Genomic DNA, 17,340 nt, shown 5'->3' with positions numbered 1-17,340 from the left:
GTATATATATATATATATATATATATATATATATATATTAATTGACACCGCTTTTCCAGTAATACTCATCCCCTCCCCTCCCCACCCAAAAAGGAAGGCTGCAACATGGCTGATCAGACAAACCGCCAAACCGCAACGGAGGCGGAGGACGTTCTAGAAAAGGAAGAGGAGGTGCCGCTGTGTCAACACGACGACTATGACGCCGACCTCTCCTTACCCGACCGCGAGGCACGATGGGGCTTTACGCTGAGTGAGTTGCAGTCAGCGGTGAAGGTGGTGCGCGTTCTCTTTTGCAATCCAGCTCTGTACGTCGGCGACCCCTACCTGTCCGACAGTCGCCTCTGCACGATGATCACACGTGATCGCAAGACGAAGCGCGAGAACCGGGAAGTTTTCAAGGCCATCATGAGCGAGGAAAAGAGCCGGCGGAAGCGCTATCAGCGTCTGCAAGACATGAAGGCGGTGTGCAGAACGGCCATGAAGCGCGAGCGCGATGATGCCTTGAACAATTTGTTGCTGACGGGGCGCGATGGCGCGACGTTGAATCTGCAGCCGCTGCTCATTCGTGACCGGCCACACGCGCCGCAGCCTTGTGCTCCAAACGCCGCCGCTGCCTCTCCTCTCTCCGCCGATGCTACCACTTCCACTCCTGACGCAACGCCGGAGACAATCGTGCTGACCGCCCAAGAGAAGGAAGTACTGCGGCTTGCCGGTGCCTTTGAAAACATGCTGCGACTGGAGGAAGCCCTGCGTGGGGTACCGGTGGAGGGCTACACGCCGGGGGTGGGGGATGACGCCGCACCGCCACCGCCGCCCTCCACCGACAACCCACCCGTAACCGGCGGCATCGGCGCTCCGGCCCCGTCCACATCGGCGTCGTCGAGGGTGAAGAAGATGAGCGGCGAGGCGACGGGAAGTAACCGACACGAAACACCGACGCCGCCCGTTGCGGGGCTGGACTGGACGGTGATTACACAGTTGACAGCGCAGGTGTACCGCTACCTCCCGCCCCTCTACGGCTCCCAGATGCCGCCGCCGCTGTTTGCCGGGGCGGTGCCGCCAAATGTGATGGAGTCGCCGATGGTCGTGCGCAGCTTTGTACGCGGCATGAAGTGTCACGTGGCGCAGCGGGCGGCTGCACTGGTGCACCTCGCCTCTTCGTTGAGCGAAGCGCCAGAAGCGGCCGCGGTTGCAGCAGCGGCGACGGCAGCGACGACACCGCACAGGCAACGCGAAACAAACGAGTCTATTTCAGAGGTGCCACTGCACGACGCTCTGCGGACCACGGGACGGGACGTTATTGTGCGCACACCGCTGGCCGAGCTACAGTCCATCGCGGGACTGCGAGCGCTGGTGGGCGGGGCTGCTGAAGTCGCTACCTCGTCCACTTCGGTTTCCGCCACCACCACCGCGTCGTCGTCGTCACCGGTGAAAGCGGTGGTCGAGGAGCCGCTGGACGACGTGCTGCGAGCCATTGAGCTGGTGTTGCTGGAAGGCAAGAGCGATGACCGATTCGACCCGGCCGGTCCTGCGACTCGTACGACGACCACAACGACTACCGACGCCGAGGCATCGACACAAGAGGACGGCACCCGAGCGTCGCAGCTGCGAATCGCCGAGCAGAGCCTGCACTGCTTCATTGCCCGCCGCCTGTACGCCTCCGCACGCCTTCGCAGCTGCGGCACGTCACCGGTACTGATTCAACGCAGCCCACCGACGTCTAACTCTGAGGAACCGGACGGGTACTGCATCTACGACGACGTGCAGCGCTACGCTGTCGAGCACCACGAGGATGATGAGCAGCTGAAGCTCAACAAGTGGATCGGCTGCCACACCTGCAGGGTGCGCTACAACCGACTCCACCCCTATTACTACAGCATGTGCCACCTCTGCGGTGAGTACAACTACAACAAGCGTCTCATGGCACGTGACTTGCGGGGCAAGACGGTGCTGCTCACGGGGTGCCGGATTAAGATCGGGTATGCCATGGCGCTGTCGCTGCTGCGATGCGGGGCGACGGTGCTGGGCACCACGCGCTTCATCCATGAGGCCGTCGCCCGCTTCCAGCAGGAGGTCGACTACGGCGTCTGGAAAAGCCGCCTGCACCTCTTCTCCCTCGACCTGCGTGACATGTGGGTCGTCACGCAGTTCAGCGCGTTTGTGCGGCAGAAGTACAAGAAGCTCTTCGCCATCATAAACAACGCCGCGCAGACCATCGCCCGCACGCCGCAGTACACGGAGCACCTGCGCCACATCGAGCTGAACCCGCCCGCCGACCTGCAAGCCGGCATCCAGCAGGACACCCTCTCGGCGGAGTGGCACAACTTCTTCTGCCACCACACGACCGTCACGGTGGGGCAGGCGATGTCGATTGAGTACCACCCCAGCACGCAGCCTTTCCTCGACTCGGACCAGCTCTCCCGCTATTCGGATGGCGATGAGGAACAAAAGGGAATGCCGCGAGCACCACCGCCACAGTCCGGCAACGCTACTTCGGGCGACGACACCGCGGTACCGCCCTCAACGCGGCGCACGGCCAGCGGAGAAGACAATGACAACAGCACCGCCGTCGCGTTGCGTGTGGCTTGCGACCGCACGCTCATTTTCGACCGCTACGACACCCAAGCCGAAGAGAGCGACCACCGCGACAAGAACTCGTGGGTGATGAACCTGGCCGAGGTGCAGGGCAGTGAGGCCGCAGAGGTGATGGCCATCAATGCCCTGTCGCCGTTCATTTTGAACGGCAAGCTGAAGGTCTGCCTTACCGACCGCGACGGCGACGCGACGCCGAACGAACCACGCTTCATCGTCAACGTGTCGGCGATGGAAGGGCAATTCTACCGGTTCAAGCAGACGACGCATCCGCACACGAACATGGCGAAGGCGGCGCTGAACATGATGACCCGCACCAGTGGTGACGACTATGCGGTGGATGGCATCTACATGAACTCCGTTGACACCGGCTGGATCACGGACGAGTCGCCCAAGCTGAAGAAGGATCGCCGGGCGGAGCAGTTTATGCTGTGCCCGCTTGACGAGGTCGACGCAGCAGCGCGCTGCTTGGATTTGATCTACACGAACAGTCGCGTGTACGGCAAGTTCTACAAGGACTTCAAAGAAATTGCCTGGTAGAGATAATGAAGATAAAGGAAAGGAAAAAAACCCAAAAGAACGAACTTTTACTCAGCTCTACAGGGACTGCAAGCGGCATTCGTGCAGTCCGCCCCCACTTTGGCCGCAAAACACCAACAGCAGCACAACTGCGAAATTTGTGGGCGCAGCATCTGGAAGTTACTTCTTTTTGTTTTTCTCATGTGTCCATGGACTCTAATGTGAAGGTGCGTTTAATCGTAAAAAAGAAAGATTGCTGAAAAGGAAATGCAAGGTGCTGTCGCGACGGAGCACAGAGAAGGGCGGTGGGAGTTTGTCCTCTGGTAATGCTGTTGGACGACATTTTGCGGTGCGCACGACTTGGGAGGTTGCAGCGCACGTGCCCCAACCCGTCAAGAGCTGCGGGAGGCAAATCACGTTTTCAAAACGTATGCCTTCATATGCGCCAAAGGCAAAACGTAGTACCCCGTAGTCGGTTTGCTGTTGCATGAAGCAGCAGCCGCCTTTTTTTTTCTCAAGAATAAAGTTTTGTGTTCTTATTGCGTGAATGCGCACCGTCTTTCTCGATTTGCTTGACCACTCCTTTCATGATCACCTTTTTCGTCTGTTGAACTGGCCGCCCGCGGAGATGTGTAGGGCAGTGATAAAGAAAGAAGATAAATTGAAAGCCTCTATTCAGGATTCGCGCAAGCGCCGTTTTTAGGGGGCATCCACGAACCGATTTTTCTTCTTCTTTTTACTCAGCATTCTCCTTATTATTCAACCTATCCCCCTCCCCCTCGACATTTAGCAGAGATAATGCCCAACGAATACATCGTAGCGCCTCGTGAGGACTTCACGATGCCGCGCCCTGAGGCGAAGTTCTCTGTCCACGCGGTCGAGAGCGTTATCCACGAGGTTTGCGAGAGTATGGTGGGTCCCGGGCGCCTCTACGTGTACGAGGAGGCCCAGCCGCTGATCAAGGACCTCTGCGCTGAAGTTCAGCAGCGCCTGGTGCGGCTCGGCTACGAGCGGTACAAGTTGGTCACCCACGCCACGGTGACAGAGGCGGCGAACCAAGGCATGCGCATCGCGTCCCGCTGCTTGTGGGATCCGGAGACTGACAACTACGCCGCCTACACGTACTCGAATGAGTACATGCACGTGAGCGTTGCTGTCTTCGGTGTTTACTGGGAGTAGACGGAACGCGCCCGCGAGATAGCCGCGTCTCCTGTTATTACTTTCACGTTCTCTGAGTTGGACAACAGATGTACAAAAGACTGTCTAAAAAAAGGAAAAGAGAATAATCAAACGTTACTCCAATGAGGCAACCGCAATGTGCCTTCATGTATTCGGTGTTGTATGAAGCCCTCCGTTTGAGTGTGTGTGGGGCCATTTCTTTTTCTTCAGCAGCTTGGACGGCCGCGCAGGGAAACGTCAAGGATGGCTTCACGCTGATTTCGATGGAGCTGCGGTGTCTCTGCTTTTTGAGGACAACGACTGTAGCAGGTCGGAGACACTTCTGGGCCCGCTTCTGGGTCTGCGTCGCTTCGTAGCGAGGCGTTTCTTTATGCACGATTACTCCTTACCCTGTCTGCCTTTGCCTTTTTTTTTCTTCTTTCACTCCTGCGCTGCACTTTCTTCCCCTGTGCAAACAACCACACGTTTCTTGCAACGTTGTTGCCGCTCCCCTGCGCTCAAACGTAGGGTGCACTCCGTGAACCACAATCGACATAAAACAGGATGTCCAAGAAGCAGGAAGTCAAGGTCTACGGCCCGAACGTGCCGAAGGACGAGCTCGTGTACGGCGTCGTGCACATCTTCGCCTCCTTCAACGACACCTTCGTCCACGTGACGGACACGTCGGGCCGCGAAACGTACGTGAAGGTCACCGGCGGCATGAAGGTGAAGGCGGACCGCGATGAGTCGTCCCCCTACGCCGCCATGATGGCAGCCCAGGACGTGGTGGCCCGCTGCAAGGAGTGCGGCATCACCGCCCTGCACGTCAAGATGCGCGCCGTCGGTGGTGTGCGCACCAAGTCCCCTGGTCCCGGCGCGCAGGCCGCCCTCCGCGCCCTCGCCCGTGCTGGCATGAAGATCGGCCGCATCGAAGATGTCACACCGATCCCGACCGACTCCACCCGCCGCAAGGGCTCCCGCCGCGGTCGCCGTCTGTAAGACACGTGCGCAGGTCGTATGCTGCCCTGCACTCTCTCCACCACTTTCAATCGCAGCTTTTCTAAGTTTTACTTCTGCGTTTGGTGCGCGTTTGCGCGCACGGGGGTGAAGCGTACGGCGTTGTGCGCACGCACCGACCGACCTGTTTCTTCTGTTTGTTTGTTCGTTTTTTTTTGTAGTTTTCATCATTTCCTAACAAAACACAAGTATTTTCCACTGCGACAAACGCCGCACTATCGTGGTCTGTCAACGAATTCGGCTGTCGTGAACGGATGAACGTCTCTTGACGATGGCTGATCTCTGCGCTTTTGGCACTCGCCGCACTTACAAAAGCTTCCCATGCCAAACGTTATGCAACGTTGAAAGCATCCGCCTCCGCCACCGCACGAGCAAAGCTTAAAAAGAAAAAGGAGAAGCATCTTTTAGCGGCCACTTCTCTCGTCTCCACTTTGGAATCTCCCCATTCAACCGCTACTAACTCTTATCTTCTCTCTTTTCCTTAAATGTACGTATTTGTATTCTAATGCGCAGAAGAAAAGTTTTCATCGAAGTTGGCGTGTGGTGTTCCCTCCCCCCACAATTTGTGTCGGTTTTTTTTTCTAGTTCGAAAAAATCTGTGCTAGATCGGCTTTTAGAACGCCTGACAGCAATGAGCGCTAATATCAACTTTGCTGCCAACTCCGCAGCGACGGCGGCGAGCGGCGCCCCTGCGCCGTCCTCTGCTGCGGCGGGCAAGGCCACCGGCGCGTCCTCGCCTCTGTCGAACTCAGACACTAAGAGCAAGAGCCACATGATTCTGCCCTACGAGGTCCTCTTTACGCTGGTCGGCCGCCGGGTCACGGTGGTGCTGACGAAGAGGAACTTCGAGCTCGAGGGCACGCTGCAGTCGGTGGACAGCGACAAGGGTGACATGCTGCTCTCCGACGTGGTGCAGTACCACTGGCTCTCCACGGCGAACACATCGGCCGACGGCGCAGAAGCGGAGGAGAAGGGAGCCGAGGCAGCTAGCAAGGCGGAGGAAGGCTATCGGGCCTGCTTCGGAGGCGGCCAGCGCAAGGAACTGAGTCGTTGCAGTCAGGCGATGGTGAACAGCGCTTACGTGGCGCTGGTGACGCCGACTCTTTTTGTTCCCGAGTAGCGGAGAGCGCCGCAGACCCAAGCCGTTTGTTCGTGTTCTTCCTTGACGGGCAGTCTGCACACACTGCAACAGGTAGCTGATTCTCGTTGGGACGCGTATCCGCCAACGACCTTTGCTACCATGATGATAAAAAGAGGAAGTAAACATAATGGATCGATTCAAGAGAATACAGCGATCTTTTTACGATGATGAACATGTGGCGAGAGCTTCGAAGGGGCTCTTGTGTATGGTGCGGCGGCAATGCGTCACGTTGCGCCGACAAAACACTTCTATTGCGTCTTCTTGTTACTCTCCTTCGTCTACTGTGAACTCGTTACTCTTCTCTGGCCATTTCTTTCCACTTTCGACAACATCCACTTCACTGCACTTGCCTTTTCTCCTTATTTTGTTTACTCACCCTAACAAGAAAATCCAGCCGGATTTCTAGCAGCTTTTTTTTCTCTTTAACCAAGCACAATCTATATTTCCATTATCTAAAAGAAAACTTTCCTCACAAGATATTCACGACCACCCCCGCTTGAAAGATGTCTCGCTGCACGTCCAAGATGTCCGGCGGTGTTGCCCGCGCCAACCTGGTCGACCACGGCGTCCTGCTGAAGCCGGTGAGCTGCAACCCCTTCCTTGGGGCCGTCCACGACGGCACTAGCACCGGCTACATGCAGGGCTACGCTGCGAAGCCGATCCACTGGCTCTACCGCTTCCGCCACAACCTTCTCCCGCAGGGCATGGCCACCGGCTTCTTCTCCCGCAACCCGTACGGCCGCTACGTGCACTGGCTCGAGGTGAGCACGATCGAGAAGATACGCCTGCAATTGCAGACGATGGAGTCGATGCCTTGCTCCGTCGTGACGTCGATCGTGGTGATGTACACCCTGTGGTTCTCCTACCGCCTCACCTTCCTGCACCCCGATATCACCCTCTACAACCTCGGCCTCTGGCCCACCAAGCCGTGGGTGCAGCAGCAGCGCTTCAACAAGAAGATCGAGCTGGATCAGCCCGTCTACCGCTGGGTGCACCGCGTGCCGGAGTTCATGGCGGTCGATCCAGCCCGCGAGCTGTACAAGCTGAACGTGCAGGCCAACGATCCGTACCTGGAGTACGTGCGTGGCATGGGCCGTGAGAAGGAGCTCACCCTGTACCCGTCGGAGCGCACAGGCGGCAAGGGTGACATCCTCCCGCTGAACCTCCGCCACGAGGACCACAGCGGCCACCACCCCGGACCGCTGACCTCCAGCCAAGGTCTGTAAGAGAACCGCCAGCGCCGCATCCACACACGTACGAACAAATGCGCCATGGCAGATCGTCTGCTATTCCTTTTGCTTTTTTTGGTTTCGTTCGTTCACAGTTGTGACAAAAAGACCCCACAAAAAAAAACTAAATTGTAGCGCAGACGCACACACGCGAGCATGACGAAGAGCACGCGTCATGGGCAAAGGCATCTCCCTTTTTTTTTCCTTTCTTCCTCTCTCCTGGTTTGCTTTAACTTTTGAACGTTACCACGCAACACATCCGCACTAAAAAAATCAAGGAGAAGAAGAAAAGCGGGGGGAGCGAGGACACATATCAAAAACAATAACAGTAATAATAATATCTTCCGCAAAGCGAGACAGAAGGCCTCTATTTCTATTCTCCTCATCTAGTGTCCCCTTCCCGTGCTCTGCTTGACCCCTCTCTTCTTCATTTTCGCCTTCTATGCACGAAGATTGTATGGAATCGGAAAGAGGTAGTTTTTTTATTCTTTGTTTTCATCGTCGTTTGAGCCTTTTGCCTGGCGCTTTACTTTCCGGTTTTTTCTTTCCCCTTTGGGGTACATCTGCATGTATAGATATGTGGATGTATTGCTGGTGCTTTGTGTTTTTCTCTTTTCAGGTTTTCAGTTTTCGTTTATAAGTTTTACTTTTTCATTTCCTCTCCTTTTGTCTCTTCTTTCTTACTATTGAATTAAGAGTATTTGTAGCAGTAGCGGACTTGCTTAGCGCAAGGTAGTATCCACCCGCACATGCAGCGCAACAACAAAAAACAGCCAAAAAAGAAGACCCGATCGTGTGTGTAGTAGAAAGGAAGGAGGCCCCCGTAGCCCGTGTCCTCAACTGGTAGCTTCCTCTCCACGTTTTTTTTTTGGGGTTTTTCACGCATGCGCGTTTTGTGTGTGTAAATTCATTTGCTTTCCTCGCATTTACGCACCCTTCATTTCCAAAAAGAGAAGAAACACAAATGAACACAAAAGAGAATACACGCGCTCTATTGCCTTCTGACCAAAGGACCACCCTTTTCCACTTTTACCTTTTTGCTTTGTCGCCGAGGCAGAGGGATGGTTCGGTGGCCCCTCCTGTGAGAGAGACCATCTGCGGTGGTTGCTTGCGGCGCTGAGGCAAGACGGCGTGCTCACGATCATCTCTTTTTCCACATCGGTGTCGGTGTCTCGGCTCTTTCATGGGAGTTACCAGAATCGGTTGTACGCACTAGCGTCGTTACGCAAGTGCAGTTCTACGTTTCCTGACTGTTCTTTTGTTAGTTCAGTCTCGATGTATGAATGCTGTCGTTTGCTTCACTGTGGCACACACACACACACATACCCTTTCTCTAACCTGCTCTTTTCTTCGTTTTCAACACCTTCATTACCGCTGAAAAAGAAAAGAAAAGAGAGACTGTAGTTCAAAACGAAAGGACGCGTCGTCTTCATGTAGCCGTTGCACAGCATTAAGGGCATCTACCGTCCGTTGTGCCTCTCTCCCGCCGCACAAACCACCCGAAAACGTTTCTATATATATATACCAAATTAAGAAAACAGAGACGCGAACAACGCGTTTGCTCTACACGATGGAGAGCAAAATTCTGTACACAAACGACAACGCGGAAATCCAGTGCGTGGCAGTGAAGTCGATCGAGACGGTCAGGGAAGCGACCACCCCCGCGCGCGGCGGTCGCCGAACATCGTCCACAGCGCCACCGCGCACGCCGCTTTCCTCCTCGGATGAGGCGGTCTTTCTTCTCCCACACGAGTGTCTCTACTCGTACCTATACATTGGTGCCGCGGACGGCACTCTTCTCGCCTTGCGCTTTCAAATTTTTCTCAGAGAGCTCGCGGTGCCGGGCGGTGGGCTGACCTACGAGCACCGTGTAGTGCTAGAGGCACAGAGCAAGTCGGTGATCACGATGTCCGCCCCCGCCCCGTCTTCAAACAACCGCGGCTCGGAGACTCGATCGCGTCACGAGGACGGAGGTGCGCGCGCTTCTGCCACAACCGTGATATCGCCTGCACCAGTTCAATCCGCAGCGACGGAGGCGGTGAAGTCGTCGATCAACGCCGCTGTGTGCGGCGTACGTGCCATCAACGCTCCTTCAAACCTGCCTTACTTGTTTCTCCTCGTCCACGGTCGTTTTGAAGTGCACGAGGACGACACGCTGCAGCTGCTGGACCGCGAGTACACCGCCCCGCTGGGTTTGGGTGATGCAACAGTGTTGTGTATGTGTGTGGGAGAAGAACAGAGCATCGTGTCTCGCCAACGACGCCCACCTGCCGCTCCTATGAGACGTGGGCTTGCAACTGCACCGAGCACCGGCGGCGAACCTGCCGCTGCGGTGGATCCGTCTCTCCCCGTCGCCTACTACGCCCTTTTGCGAGACGACTGGACGGTGGTGCTGGTGGAGTGCACGGCAGTATCATCCTCGCGACTTGCCTTCCTTGATTGGGAAGGGGACGCGATGCAGTGGAGCAACGAGGATGTGGAAGGCACACAGCACGCATCGCCGCTGTCTCCGCAGTCACCACATAAGGGTCTCGCTGCACGACAGACGCGTGCTGCCGACACGCTGCTTCCTGTGCGGCCCAACACATCGACCATGGCCTGGTGCGGCGACGTCCTCATCACAGGGTCGCCCGACTACTACTGCCTCTATGACACCTTACACGGCACGGTGCTGTCGCAGCTAGAGGTGAGCTCGTTGCTGGAAGGCTGTCCGCCTTACACCACTTACATTCGCCGCGCCGCGGTGGATCCTTCTCGCGCCGGCTTCGCGCTCGCCACGGAGGCGGCGGCAGTGTGTTCCTACTCGGGTAGCAGCAGCAGCAGCGGCAGCAGTGATAGTGACAGCAGCGCCTGTACCAGCAGTCACAGTAGCACTGTGAGCGACGAATCGAGTGATACGAGCGTGCGTGAAAGTCGTCTTTCATCCGGCACAACAAACGCCAGTTGCTGGACCTCCGCCCTCGTCTTCCGTCTTCGTGAGGGACAGTTGCACGTGTGCGCGTGTGCTGGCCGCACCGACCTCACCGCTGCTGTGCCCCTCGCAGATGTGTATGGCGCGGTGCGGGAGGCGTACAGCTGCCCACCCTTTCTGCTATGTCAGCGCGGTGAGGGCAGCAATGACGTCGATAGCGGCGGTGCGGACTCCGTCGCATCGCGGGTGTCGTCGCGCATCTGCGCCTCGCAGCAGCACCTCTCCGCGAAACCCGCTGAATCCCGTCGATCCGTGAAGCAGTGTGAAATAATCCTCTTCTCCTGCCTGGATGGGCAGCCGTGGACGTCGCCCGCGGTGGAGCCGGTGAGCTTCATGAGCGTCAACTTGCGCTGCGTTCGGGCGTTTCCGCTGGGGCTGCTGGGCGTCTCGCAGCACATGATTGAGGCCCTCCTGTGGAAACCCTTCGCGACGCAGCTCGAGGACCAAATCGAAACGGGGCACTACGCTCGAGTGCTACGATTTGTGTCGCAGTGCTTCCGCGGCGCGGAGTCGACGCGGCGGGTGGTGCTGCGACAGGTGTGCCAGGCGAGCGCCGCACGGGCCATGGCGCGCCGTCGCTATCGCGTGGCGTTTTACTTCTACACGGTTGCTGAACTCGGTGTAGATGGCCTGCTGCGGCTCTTCCCAGAATTGCGGCGCCTGCCCTCGAGTACACAAGGTGATGTGCGAGGCACAGACAGGAATGCTGTGAAGAGTGATCGCAATTATGTGACAGGGGACGGCAGGCACGTTGCGACCGGCTCCCCGGGCGCGGCAAAGAGCAACGACACAGAAGCCACTTTTGTTGCGCAACACTCGCGGCAGCTTTCGTACCCTTCACACGCTCCCTACCGCGCCCTCTATCGAATTCTGATTTCGAAGTTTTTTTCGCTCGTGGCGACTGCTGCGACGACCGCAAGCTTTCCGATAGAGGACCCAGCGGCAGTAGACTCAGCAGCAACAGCGCGAGCAGGAGCGGAGGTGGGCAGCGCAGGTGAGACGTTGGTGGGACGCAACTCCACGTTGTCCACCGCCGTTGCTTTTCCCGAGGCTGCTTCCCGTAGTGCGATGTGTTCACCACCACCGGTGGGTGCGGAGGGGCCGCGAGGTCCGTCCCAGTCTAACTTCCCATCCAACGCTTCTGCGGCCGCGTTGTCCGCGTCGCTCGAGCGCACCCGAGAGAGCGCTGAGTTTGCGCTCTTCTGTCTCTTCGCCATCGACGGCGCCGGGGCGCGGCGGCTGCACACCACGCGGGACGAGCTGCTGCAGTTTATGAGCTCCGTGCGCACGCTGAACCCCAACGACTGCGCCGCCGTTGTTGCCGCTCTCGGCCTCCCTCCGTCCTCTCTCTTGCGCGCGATGCTGCTGGCTGCCACGGGTGACGCCGATGATGCCCTCACACGATGTGCGACGGACGGCGATGTGACGGCGGCGGGTGCGACGCTCGCAATGTACGCCCGCATGCCAGGTGCGACGAGCGCCAAGCTGGAGAGGCTCTATCAGCTGCACCTGCCGTGGATGCTGGAGGTTGATCCGCCGACAACGGTGCAGCTTCTGACCAGCTCAGTGGGCTTTGCAGGGGAGAGACCCGGCCCTGCAGTGCTGCTGCCCATCCTGCTCACCGTCGGCGGCACGGTGTTGCTGGACTACCTCAGCTACCTCATCCGCATTGAGGGCAGTATGGAGGCGAGCGTGCACCAGCTCTACGCAACGCACCTTGTCCACGTGCTGCAGACCCTGCGAGGCGAATGGGGTTTGCAGGACTTTGCCAGCACCGAGCTCGGCGCGGCTGACGGCGCAGGGTCGGAGACGGGCCTGGTGGGTCGTCTTCGTCGGGCACTTCTCTCCTTTCTTCAGTGGAGCCCCTTCTACGACAAAGAGCGTGTCTTGGCGATCCTTGTGGAGGCAGACCTGTACGAGGAGCAGTGTGTCGTACTAGAGGCGTTGGAGGACCACATCGGGGTCCTTTCCGTGTTGGTGTACTCAATGAAGGACGTGCAACGCGCCGTGCAGTACTGCGAGTCGCACCACACGCGCGACTGCGCCCGCGTTCATCAATGGCCGCTGTCCGCGAACTTGCTGCCCCCCTCAGCCATGACCCCAACGTTTTCCACGCCGGCCTTCAACCCGTCGAGGGCAGCAGCGGAGGGCGGGCGTGGAAGCTCTGCGAGACAAATTGGGACGCCAGAGGGGGACCCGCCATTCCCCACCAACACCTCGCGGACGCCTTTCGTAGATGGGCGTGCACACCACGAGACGGTGTCTCCACATACTGCAGCGCAGGGGGCGTTGGGCGACGCGGCAGGGCGGCACTTTTCGGCAAGTCCGGCACCTAGCGCGCGGGTCTGCAGTGTGGCCGACGACGTGGTGGGTGTGCCGGTTTTCCCCAGCTATGACTGCCAACGTGTGGTGTTCCGTGAGGCGGCTGCCATGGCGCATTACGCCCACACGTCCACGAGCAGCACTCATGGTGTCAACGGGGAAGCAAGAGAGGGCGAGTCTTCTGTTGCCGTGGCGCCCTCTCACGTTGCCGTCTGGCACCCTATGCTGCGCTTCAACCAGTATTTGCACATGCTGCTGCATGTCTTGCTAGTCCCGCCGACCGGGAGCGAAATTGCGTTGTCCGAGGTTGTCTGGCTGTTGGGCACTCATTGCCCTTCCATGAGCCCGTGTCTGGTGCTGTCTTCGCTGCCCGGCGACGTGCCGCTCTCGGACATCGCGCCATACCTCATTCGCGCCTTTCAACGGCTAGAGCTCAACCACCAGCTCGCGCGCATGGAATCGGCTGCGGCGCAGAGCGCCCTGTCGGACGCCGTGCGCCGTCACGTGACGCTGCAGCAGCGCTGTGTTTGGATGGACGACCACCGCCGCTGTGCCGTGTGCGGGCAGCTCCTGGGGAATGGCGGCTTGGTGGTGGTGTTTCCGAATTTAAAGCCGTTGCACTTCCGGTGTCACAAGGACGGCACGTTGGACCCGGAGCGTGCAGTGCCTTTCCTCAGCAATGTCACGTAAAGACGCGGTGGGGTTGCACCGGCGAGGGTTCAAACAAAAGAAAACAGCCGGTGTCACTTCGGTAACCGGGAAACAGCTGGTCGTCCACAGAAACAGACTCCGTTTATTCCACGAGCAAGCGGTAGAGGTGTCAATGGTCATGACATCATTGAACAAACAAACAAACAACTCAACAAGCAAACACGAAGGATACCTGGCTAGTCTCCAAAGCAAGGTTTTTGTTTCCCTGTTCAACTCCGCTAGTGTGCTCGGTTAAAGCGGGGCTTCGCACACCTTTTTTTTCTGGTTGTTGCTGGCTACATTCGCTGTGTTCACCTTCACCTCGTTTCGTCACTCTTCTCCAGCGCACTTTATTTGCCCCCCCCCCCCTACCAACGTATACAACTTCACGACTTTCCCCTTCTTCCTTTTTTTCTCCGTCGGCTTCCTCGCAGGTTTACAATCCGTCTACACTTCTCTTTCCCTCTCACGTCTTCACTTACAAAAGAAGGCGCCCAGCGTCGTGTCTTTCCAGCTCCAATCTTCCTACGAAGCGTTCTTCATCCACCGTCTGTTCAAGAGCGTCGTACGCAGCAGGTTGCTACCAAAGAACTCGTGCAAAGAGCAGGAAGACAACACCGACCAATACCAATAAAACACAACAAAGCAAACTCATCAGAATGCTGTGGCAAGATCGCGCGTACCTCGCCGTGGCGGGTGTCAGCACCGTGATCAGCATTGCCCACTACTTGGCCACCGCCAAGTCCGTGAAGGGAACGGTGCCCATTCACTTCGACTTCTGCGGCGTCCCTAACCGCTCTGCGTCTGCGTGGGCGTACGTGCTCTATCCTCTCACGACGATGTTGCTTGGTGTTGCGGTGGCGGCAACCACTTTCGTTCCTTCTGCTGCGGCTGCACTCCCGCCCAAATCCGCGGAGCAGTTCGCCACGCGAATGACGCTGTTGTGCAGTTACCTTGCGATGGTTGGCAGTCAGCTGTACGCCCCGCGCATCGCAGAGGGCAGCGAGACGAAGCTACCCCCCGTCCTGCTGGGCCTTATTTACGCCGGTGTCGGTGCATCTCTGGTGGGCGCGATCGCTGCAAAGTACCTCGCGTAGTTGCTGGAGTTCTACCACGACTTCAAACGACTAAGTAGCTCCCTTTCCTGTTGCTTTCTACAAGGAATCAAACCTACAAGAGGTGAGGTGTAACTCCCACTTGCAAAACGTATAAAGGCAGCACTACATCTGCATCTTCGCAAACCACTGAAGGAGCGACAAAGAGAGAGTCTACTTATTTTTTTTTAGAGTATTTACGCCTTTGTTTTTCTGTTTCTGCCTTTTCCACTCTCTCTCTTCGGCGTGCTTTCACCTACGCTAGTGAAACGAACGTGCACAGCGCCAACTCCCTTGAGTTTTCGACTAGTGGTTTTCTTTGTTGTTCTTTTCTTCTCAGCAACCCTTTTGCTGTCTCTCCACAAAAGAAGATTAAAAAAATATGTGGAATAGGAACGCTACGACGGCGCGGAGCAGGAGTATACCACGCAGAGCGCCTCCACAACGGAACACGTCCATCCTTCCGCAACGTCAGCGGCGCAGCTGAATGCGGACACACAGATGTTGAATCTCGATGTCTGTGACACCGTTAGTGCACGTCTTCTTTTCACTCATCTGTTGCCTGACTGCGCGTTGCACGTTCCATCGCTGCTAGCGTTCTCGTGTTCCTTCGGCGTTCTCGTGTGGTCACTGCGCATCCCCGTCGCATGTGTGTCGCGGTAGAGGTCCGAAGAGCAAGTCCTGGTCCTTTTCTCACTGAAGAAGCGAGCACAAGTCTCTTGTTTTAGTCTTCTTCCTGCTAATCGCACAGGTTGTCTTTTCGCGTGCTCAATCGTTCTCACCCTGCTGGTTTTGTTCTTCTCTCTCATCTCTTCCAAATTGTTTCCGCTGCTTTATTCAGCTGGTAGCCAAAAGCAAACTAACAAACAAGCAAAAAAATTCCTTCGCAGCGGGTGAGCAACTGCTACTTCCATACACATCACAACGGCAACCCTCCAAAAAACCTACTAGTGCTCCAGAATCTCCCCGAATAAGAAAATGAGCGATGCCGGAGATGATCTGCTGCCGAGCAGGCGCTTTCGCAGTGTCAGCGATGACAACGAGCTGTCGCCCGGTCTCATTATCCGCCTCAAGTACGCTCTGTACCTCTTCGTATGTCTATTGATCTCAATGATGATTAAAAGCCTCATGAGCTCTCTCTTTGAGCACGTCAGTTTCTTGGAAAAAGGCTGTGCGATGACGGACAACGGCGTGGTGCAGGCCGCCTGCGGGGCTGAAATGCTCGTCTACCGCATCAGCTTCTCCCTCGTGCTCTTTTTCCTGGTGCACTGGATTTCCGTGTCGGACCTCACATGCTGCCTCCGCAGCAAAGACCGCGCGGACTTGCAGAAGGAGTTCTTCACCGTCAAGACTGTCTTACTCGTGCTTGTCTTTGTCGTGACGCTCTTCATCCCGAACGGGTTCTTCACTGTGTACGCCTACGTCTGTCTCATCTGTTCTGCGCTCTACCTCCTGATGAACGTGGTGTTTCTTGTGGACTTCTCCTACCAGTGGAGCGACGACTGGGGCGAGCGGGCGGACCAGAACAGCAAGTGGATGTGGTACCTGCTCGCCATCGCCGTCGGCAGCCTCGTCTTGGCGATTGCGGCCATCGTCGCGTCCTTCGTTATCTACGTCCCGCACTCCGACTGCAACTACAACGCCTGCGCCATCACCACCGTCATTGTGGGCGCGTTTGTGTACCTCATCCTGTCCATCTACGTCCCCCACGGCTCCATCGTGCCGAGCAGCATAGTCTTTCTGTATACGAGCTGCATCCTCTTCTTCACGCTACGCACGACGCAGAACGAGCACTGCAACCGCATGGCGAACCACCCCACGAGCACCACCTACGCCCTGCTGCAGGGCGTGGTGACGATGGCGCTGACCTGCTTCACGCTGCTCTACAGCGTCGTCGCGGCGGGTGGGAGCGGGTCCTCGCTCAACGTTGGCCAGAACGAGAACGGCGACGAGGAGGACGCCGATGAGTCGGGGCACCTCTCGCACTACATGTTCTTCTACGGCATCATGATCTTCGGCTCCATGTATTTGGCGATGCTCGGTAGCAACTGGCACGTCAGCGGCGGTGGCGAAAACGCGCTGGCGAAGAGCGTCAACTTGGCCTTTTGGGTGCGCCTGTCGACGGTGTGGGTGGCTATTTTCTTGTACATCTGGTCTCTGGTGGCGCCGTACACGTGCTGCAAGGGCCGCGACTTTGGCTTCGCCGTGGACGACGACTGGGTGTAAGAAGGAAGGAGAGGAGGAAACGACTAGCAACGACAAGGAGTGCTTTCAAAGTGTTGCAGTGAAGCAACAGCGCACCCGTTTTGTTTCGGGCTTTTCTCTTCTTTCTCTTTCGTTTTATGAAGGTTGTTAGCGTCACCCTTCGGTGAGCTTTCTTTTTTATTTTTCCCTTGCGCACTTCGGTGTTTATATATTTGTTTTGCTCCTCCTTGCTGTTTGTTGAACCTTCTCCGTTGTGTTTTTATGCTATATCTCACGTTTTTCTTTCTTGATTCAGCAACTATGCGACTCTCTTCTCGCGCTGTACTTCCACATGCTGGGGCCTTTCTGATTGCTAGGCGAAAAGAACAGTTGTAGATGTTTTTTTTTCTTGAGTTTAGTTTT

The 17,340-nt window shown here is 56.9% G+C and overlaps 8 protein-coding genes across 12 annotated transcripts; all 8 read left to right on the top strand.

The window, feature by feature from the left end:
- Positions 1 to 58: 58 nt before the first annotated feature.
- ABB37_01738 (oxidoreductase-like protein) lies at positions 59 to 3,132 on the top strand (the record flags this gene model as incomplete). The annotated part of the gene is made up of 1 exon (XM_015798354.1): positions 59 to 3,132. Exon 1 carries the CDS (start codon positions 106 to 108, stop codon positions 3,130 to 3,132), a length of 3,027 nt encoding a protein of 1,008 aa, XP_015663874.1. The 5' UTR covers positions 59 to 105.
- A 606-nt stretch (positions 3,133 to 3,738) lies between these two features.
- On the top strand, positions 3,739 to 4,290 carry ABB37_01737 (hypothetical protein; the record flags this gene model as incomplete). 3 transcript variants are annotated; one of them, XM_015798353.1, is made up of 1 exon in its annotated part: positions 3,739 to 4,290. In XM_015798353.1, exon 1 carries the CDS (start codon positions 3,910 to 3,912, stop codon positions 4,288 to 4,290), a length of 381 nt encoding a protein of 126 aa, XP_015663873.1. In that variant the 5' UTR covers positions 3,739 to 3,909. The 3 variants fall into 3 exon arrangements, with proteins under 3 accessions (XP_015663873.1, XP_015663872.1, XP_015663871.1); XM_015798352.1 differs by having other exon boundaries at positions 3,747 to 4,290; XM_015798351.1 differs by having other exon boundaries at positions 3,752 to 4,290.
- A 493-nt stretch (positions 4,291 to 4,783) lies between these two features.
- On the top strand, positions 4,784 to 5,268 carry ABB37_01736 (40S ribosomal protein S14; the record flags this gene model as incomplete). Of its 2 annotated transcripts, none has more annotated exons than XM_015798350.1 (1): positions 4,784 to 5,268. In XM_015798350.1, exon 1 carries the CDS (start codon positions 4,834 to 4,836, stop codon positions 5,266 to 5,268), a length of 435 nt encoding a protein of 144 aa, XP_015663870.1. In that variant the 5' UTR covers positions 4,784 to 4,833. The 2 variants fall into 2 exon arrangements, with proteins under 2 accessions (XP_015663870.1, XP_015663869.1); XM_015798349.1 differs by having other exon boundaries at positions 4,797 to 5,268.
- Positions 5,269 to 5,791: 523 nt separating this feature from the next.
- On the top strand, positions 5,792 to 6,406 carry ABB37_01735 (hypothetical protein; the record flags this gene model as incomplete). The annotated part of the gene is made up of 1 exon (XM_015798348.1): positions 5,792 to 6,406. The coding sequence occupies exon 1, from the start codon at positions 5,918 to 5,920 to the stop codon at positions 6,404 to 6,406; it is 489 nt and encodes a 162-aa protein (XP_015663868.1). The 5' UTR covers positions 5,792 to 5,917.
- A 405-nt stretch (positions 6,407 to 6,811) lies between these two features.
- Positions 6,812 to 7,653, top strand: ABB37_01734 (putative mitochondrial P27 protein, putative (P27); the record flags this gene model as incomplete). 2 transcript variants are annotated; one of them, XM_015798347.1, is made up of 1 exon in its annotated part: positions 6,812 to 7,653. In XM_015798347.1, exon 1 carries the CDS (start codon positions 6,931 to 6,933, stop codon positions 7,651 to 7,653), a length of 723 nt encoding a protein of 240 aa, XP_015663867.1. In that variant the 5' UTR covers positions 6,812 to 6,930. The 2 variants fall into 2 exon arrangements, with proteins under 2 accessions (XP_015663867.1, XP_015663866.1); XM_015798346.1 differs by having other exon boundaries at positions 6,821 to 7,653.
- Positions 7,654 to 9,038: 1,385 nt separating this feature from the next.
- Positions 9,039 to 13,639, top strand: ABB37_01733 (hypothetical protein; the record flags this gene model as incomplete). Its single annotated transcript, XM_015798345.1, has 1 exon — positions 9,039 to 13,639. Exon 1 carries the CDS (start codon positions 9,227 to 9,229, stop codon positions 13,637 to 13,639), a length of 4,413 nt encoding a protein of 1,470 aa, XP_015663865.1. The 5' UTR covers positions 9,039 to 9,226.
- Positions 13,640 to 14,072: 433 nt separating this feature from the next.
- ABB37_01732 (unspecified product) lies at positions 14,073 to 14,736 on the top strand (the record flags this gene model as incomplete). Its single annotated transcript, XM_015798344.1, has 1 exon — positions 14,073 to 14,736. The coding sequence occupies exon 1, from the start codon at positions 14,299 to 14,301 to the stop codon at positions 14,734 to 14,736; it is 438 nt and encodes a 145-aa protein (XP_015663864.1). The 5' UTR covers positions 14,073 to 14,298.
- Positions 14,737 to 15,573: 837 nt separating this feature from the next.
- On the top strand, positions 15,574 to 16,959 carry ABB37_01731 (hypothetical protein; the record flags this gene model as incomplete). Its single annotated transcript, XM_015798343.1, has 1 exon — positions 15,574 to 16,959. Exon 1 carries the CDS (start codon positions 15,712 to 15,714, stop codon positions 16,957 to 16,959), a length of 1,248 nt encoding a protein of 415 aa, XP_015663863.1. The 5' UTR covers positions 15,574 to 15,711.
- Positions 16,960 to 17,340: the final 381 nt, after the last annotated feature.

This window comes from Leptomonas pyrrhocoris (assembly GCF_001293395.1).
Source record: "Leptomonas pyrrhocoris isolate H10 chromosome Unknown, whole genome shotgun sequence".
NCBI classification, from domain to species: Eukaryota; Euglenozoa; class Kinetoplastea; order Trypanosomatida; family Trypanosomatidae; genus Leptomonas; species Leptomonas pyrrhocoris.
Note: the sequence above shows the minus strand (reverse complement) of the source record. Positions and strands in the feature narration are given on the sequence as shown.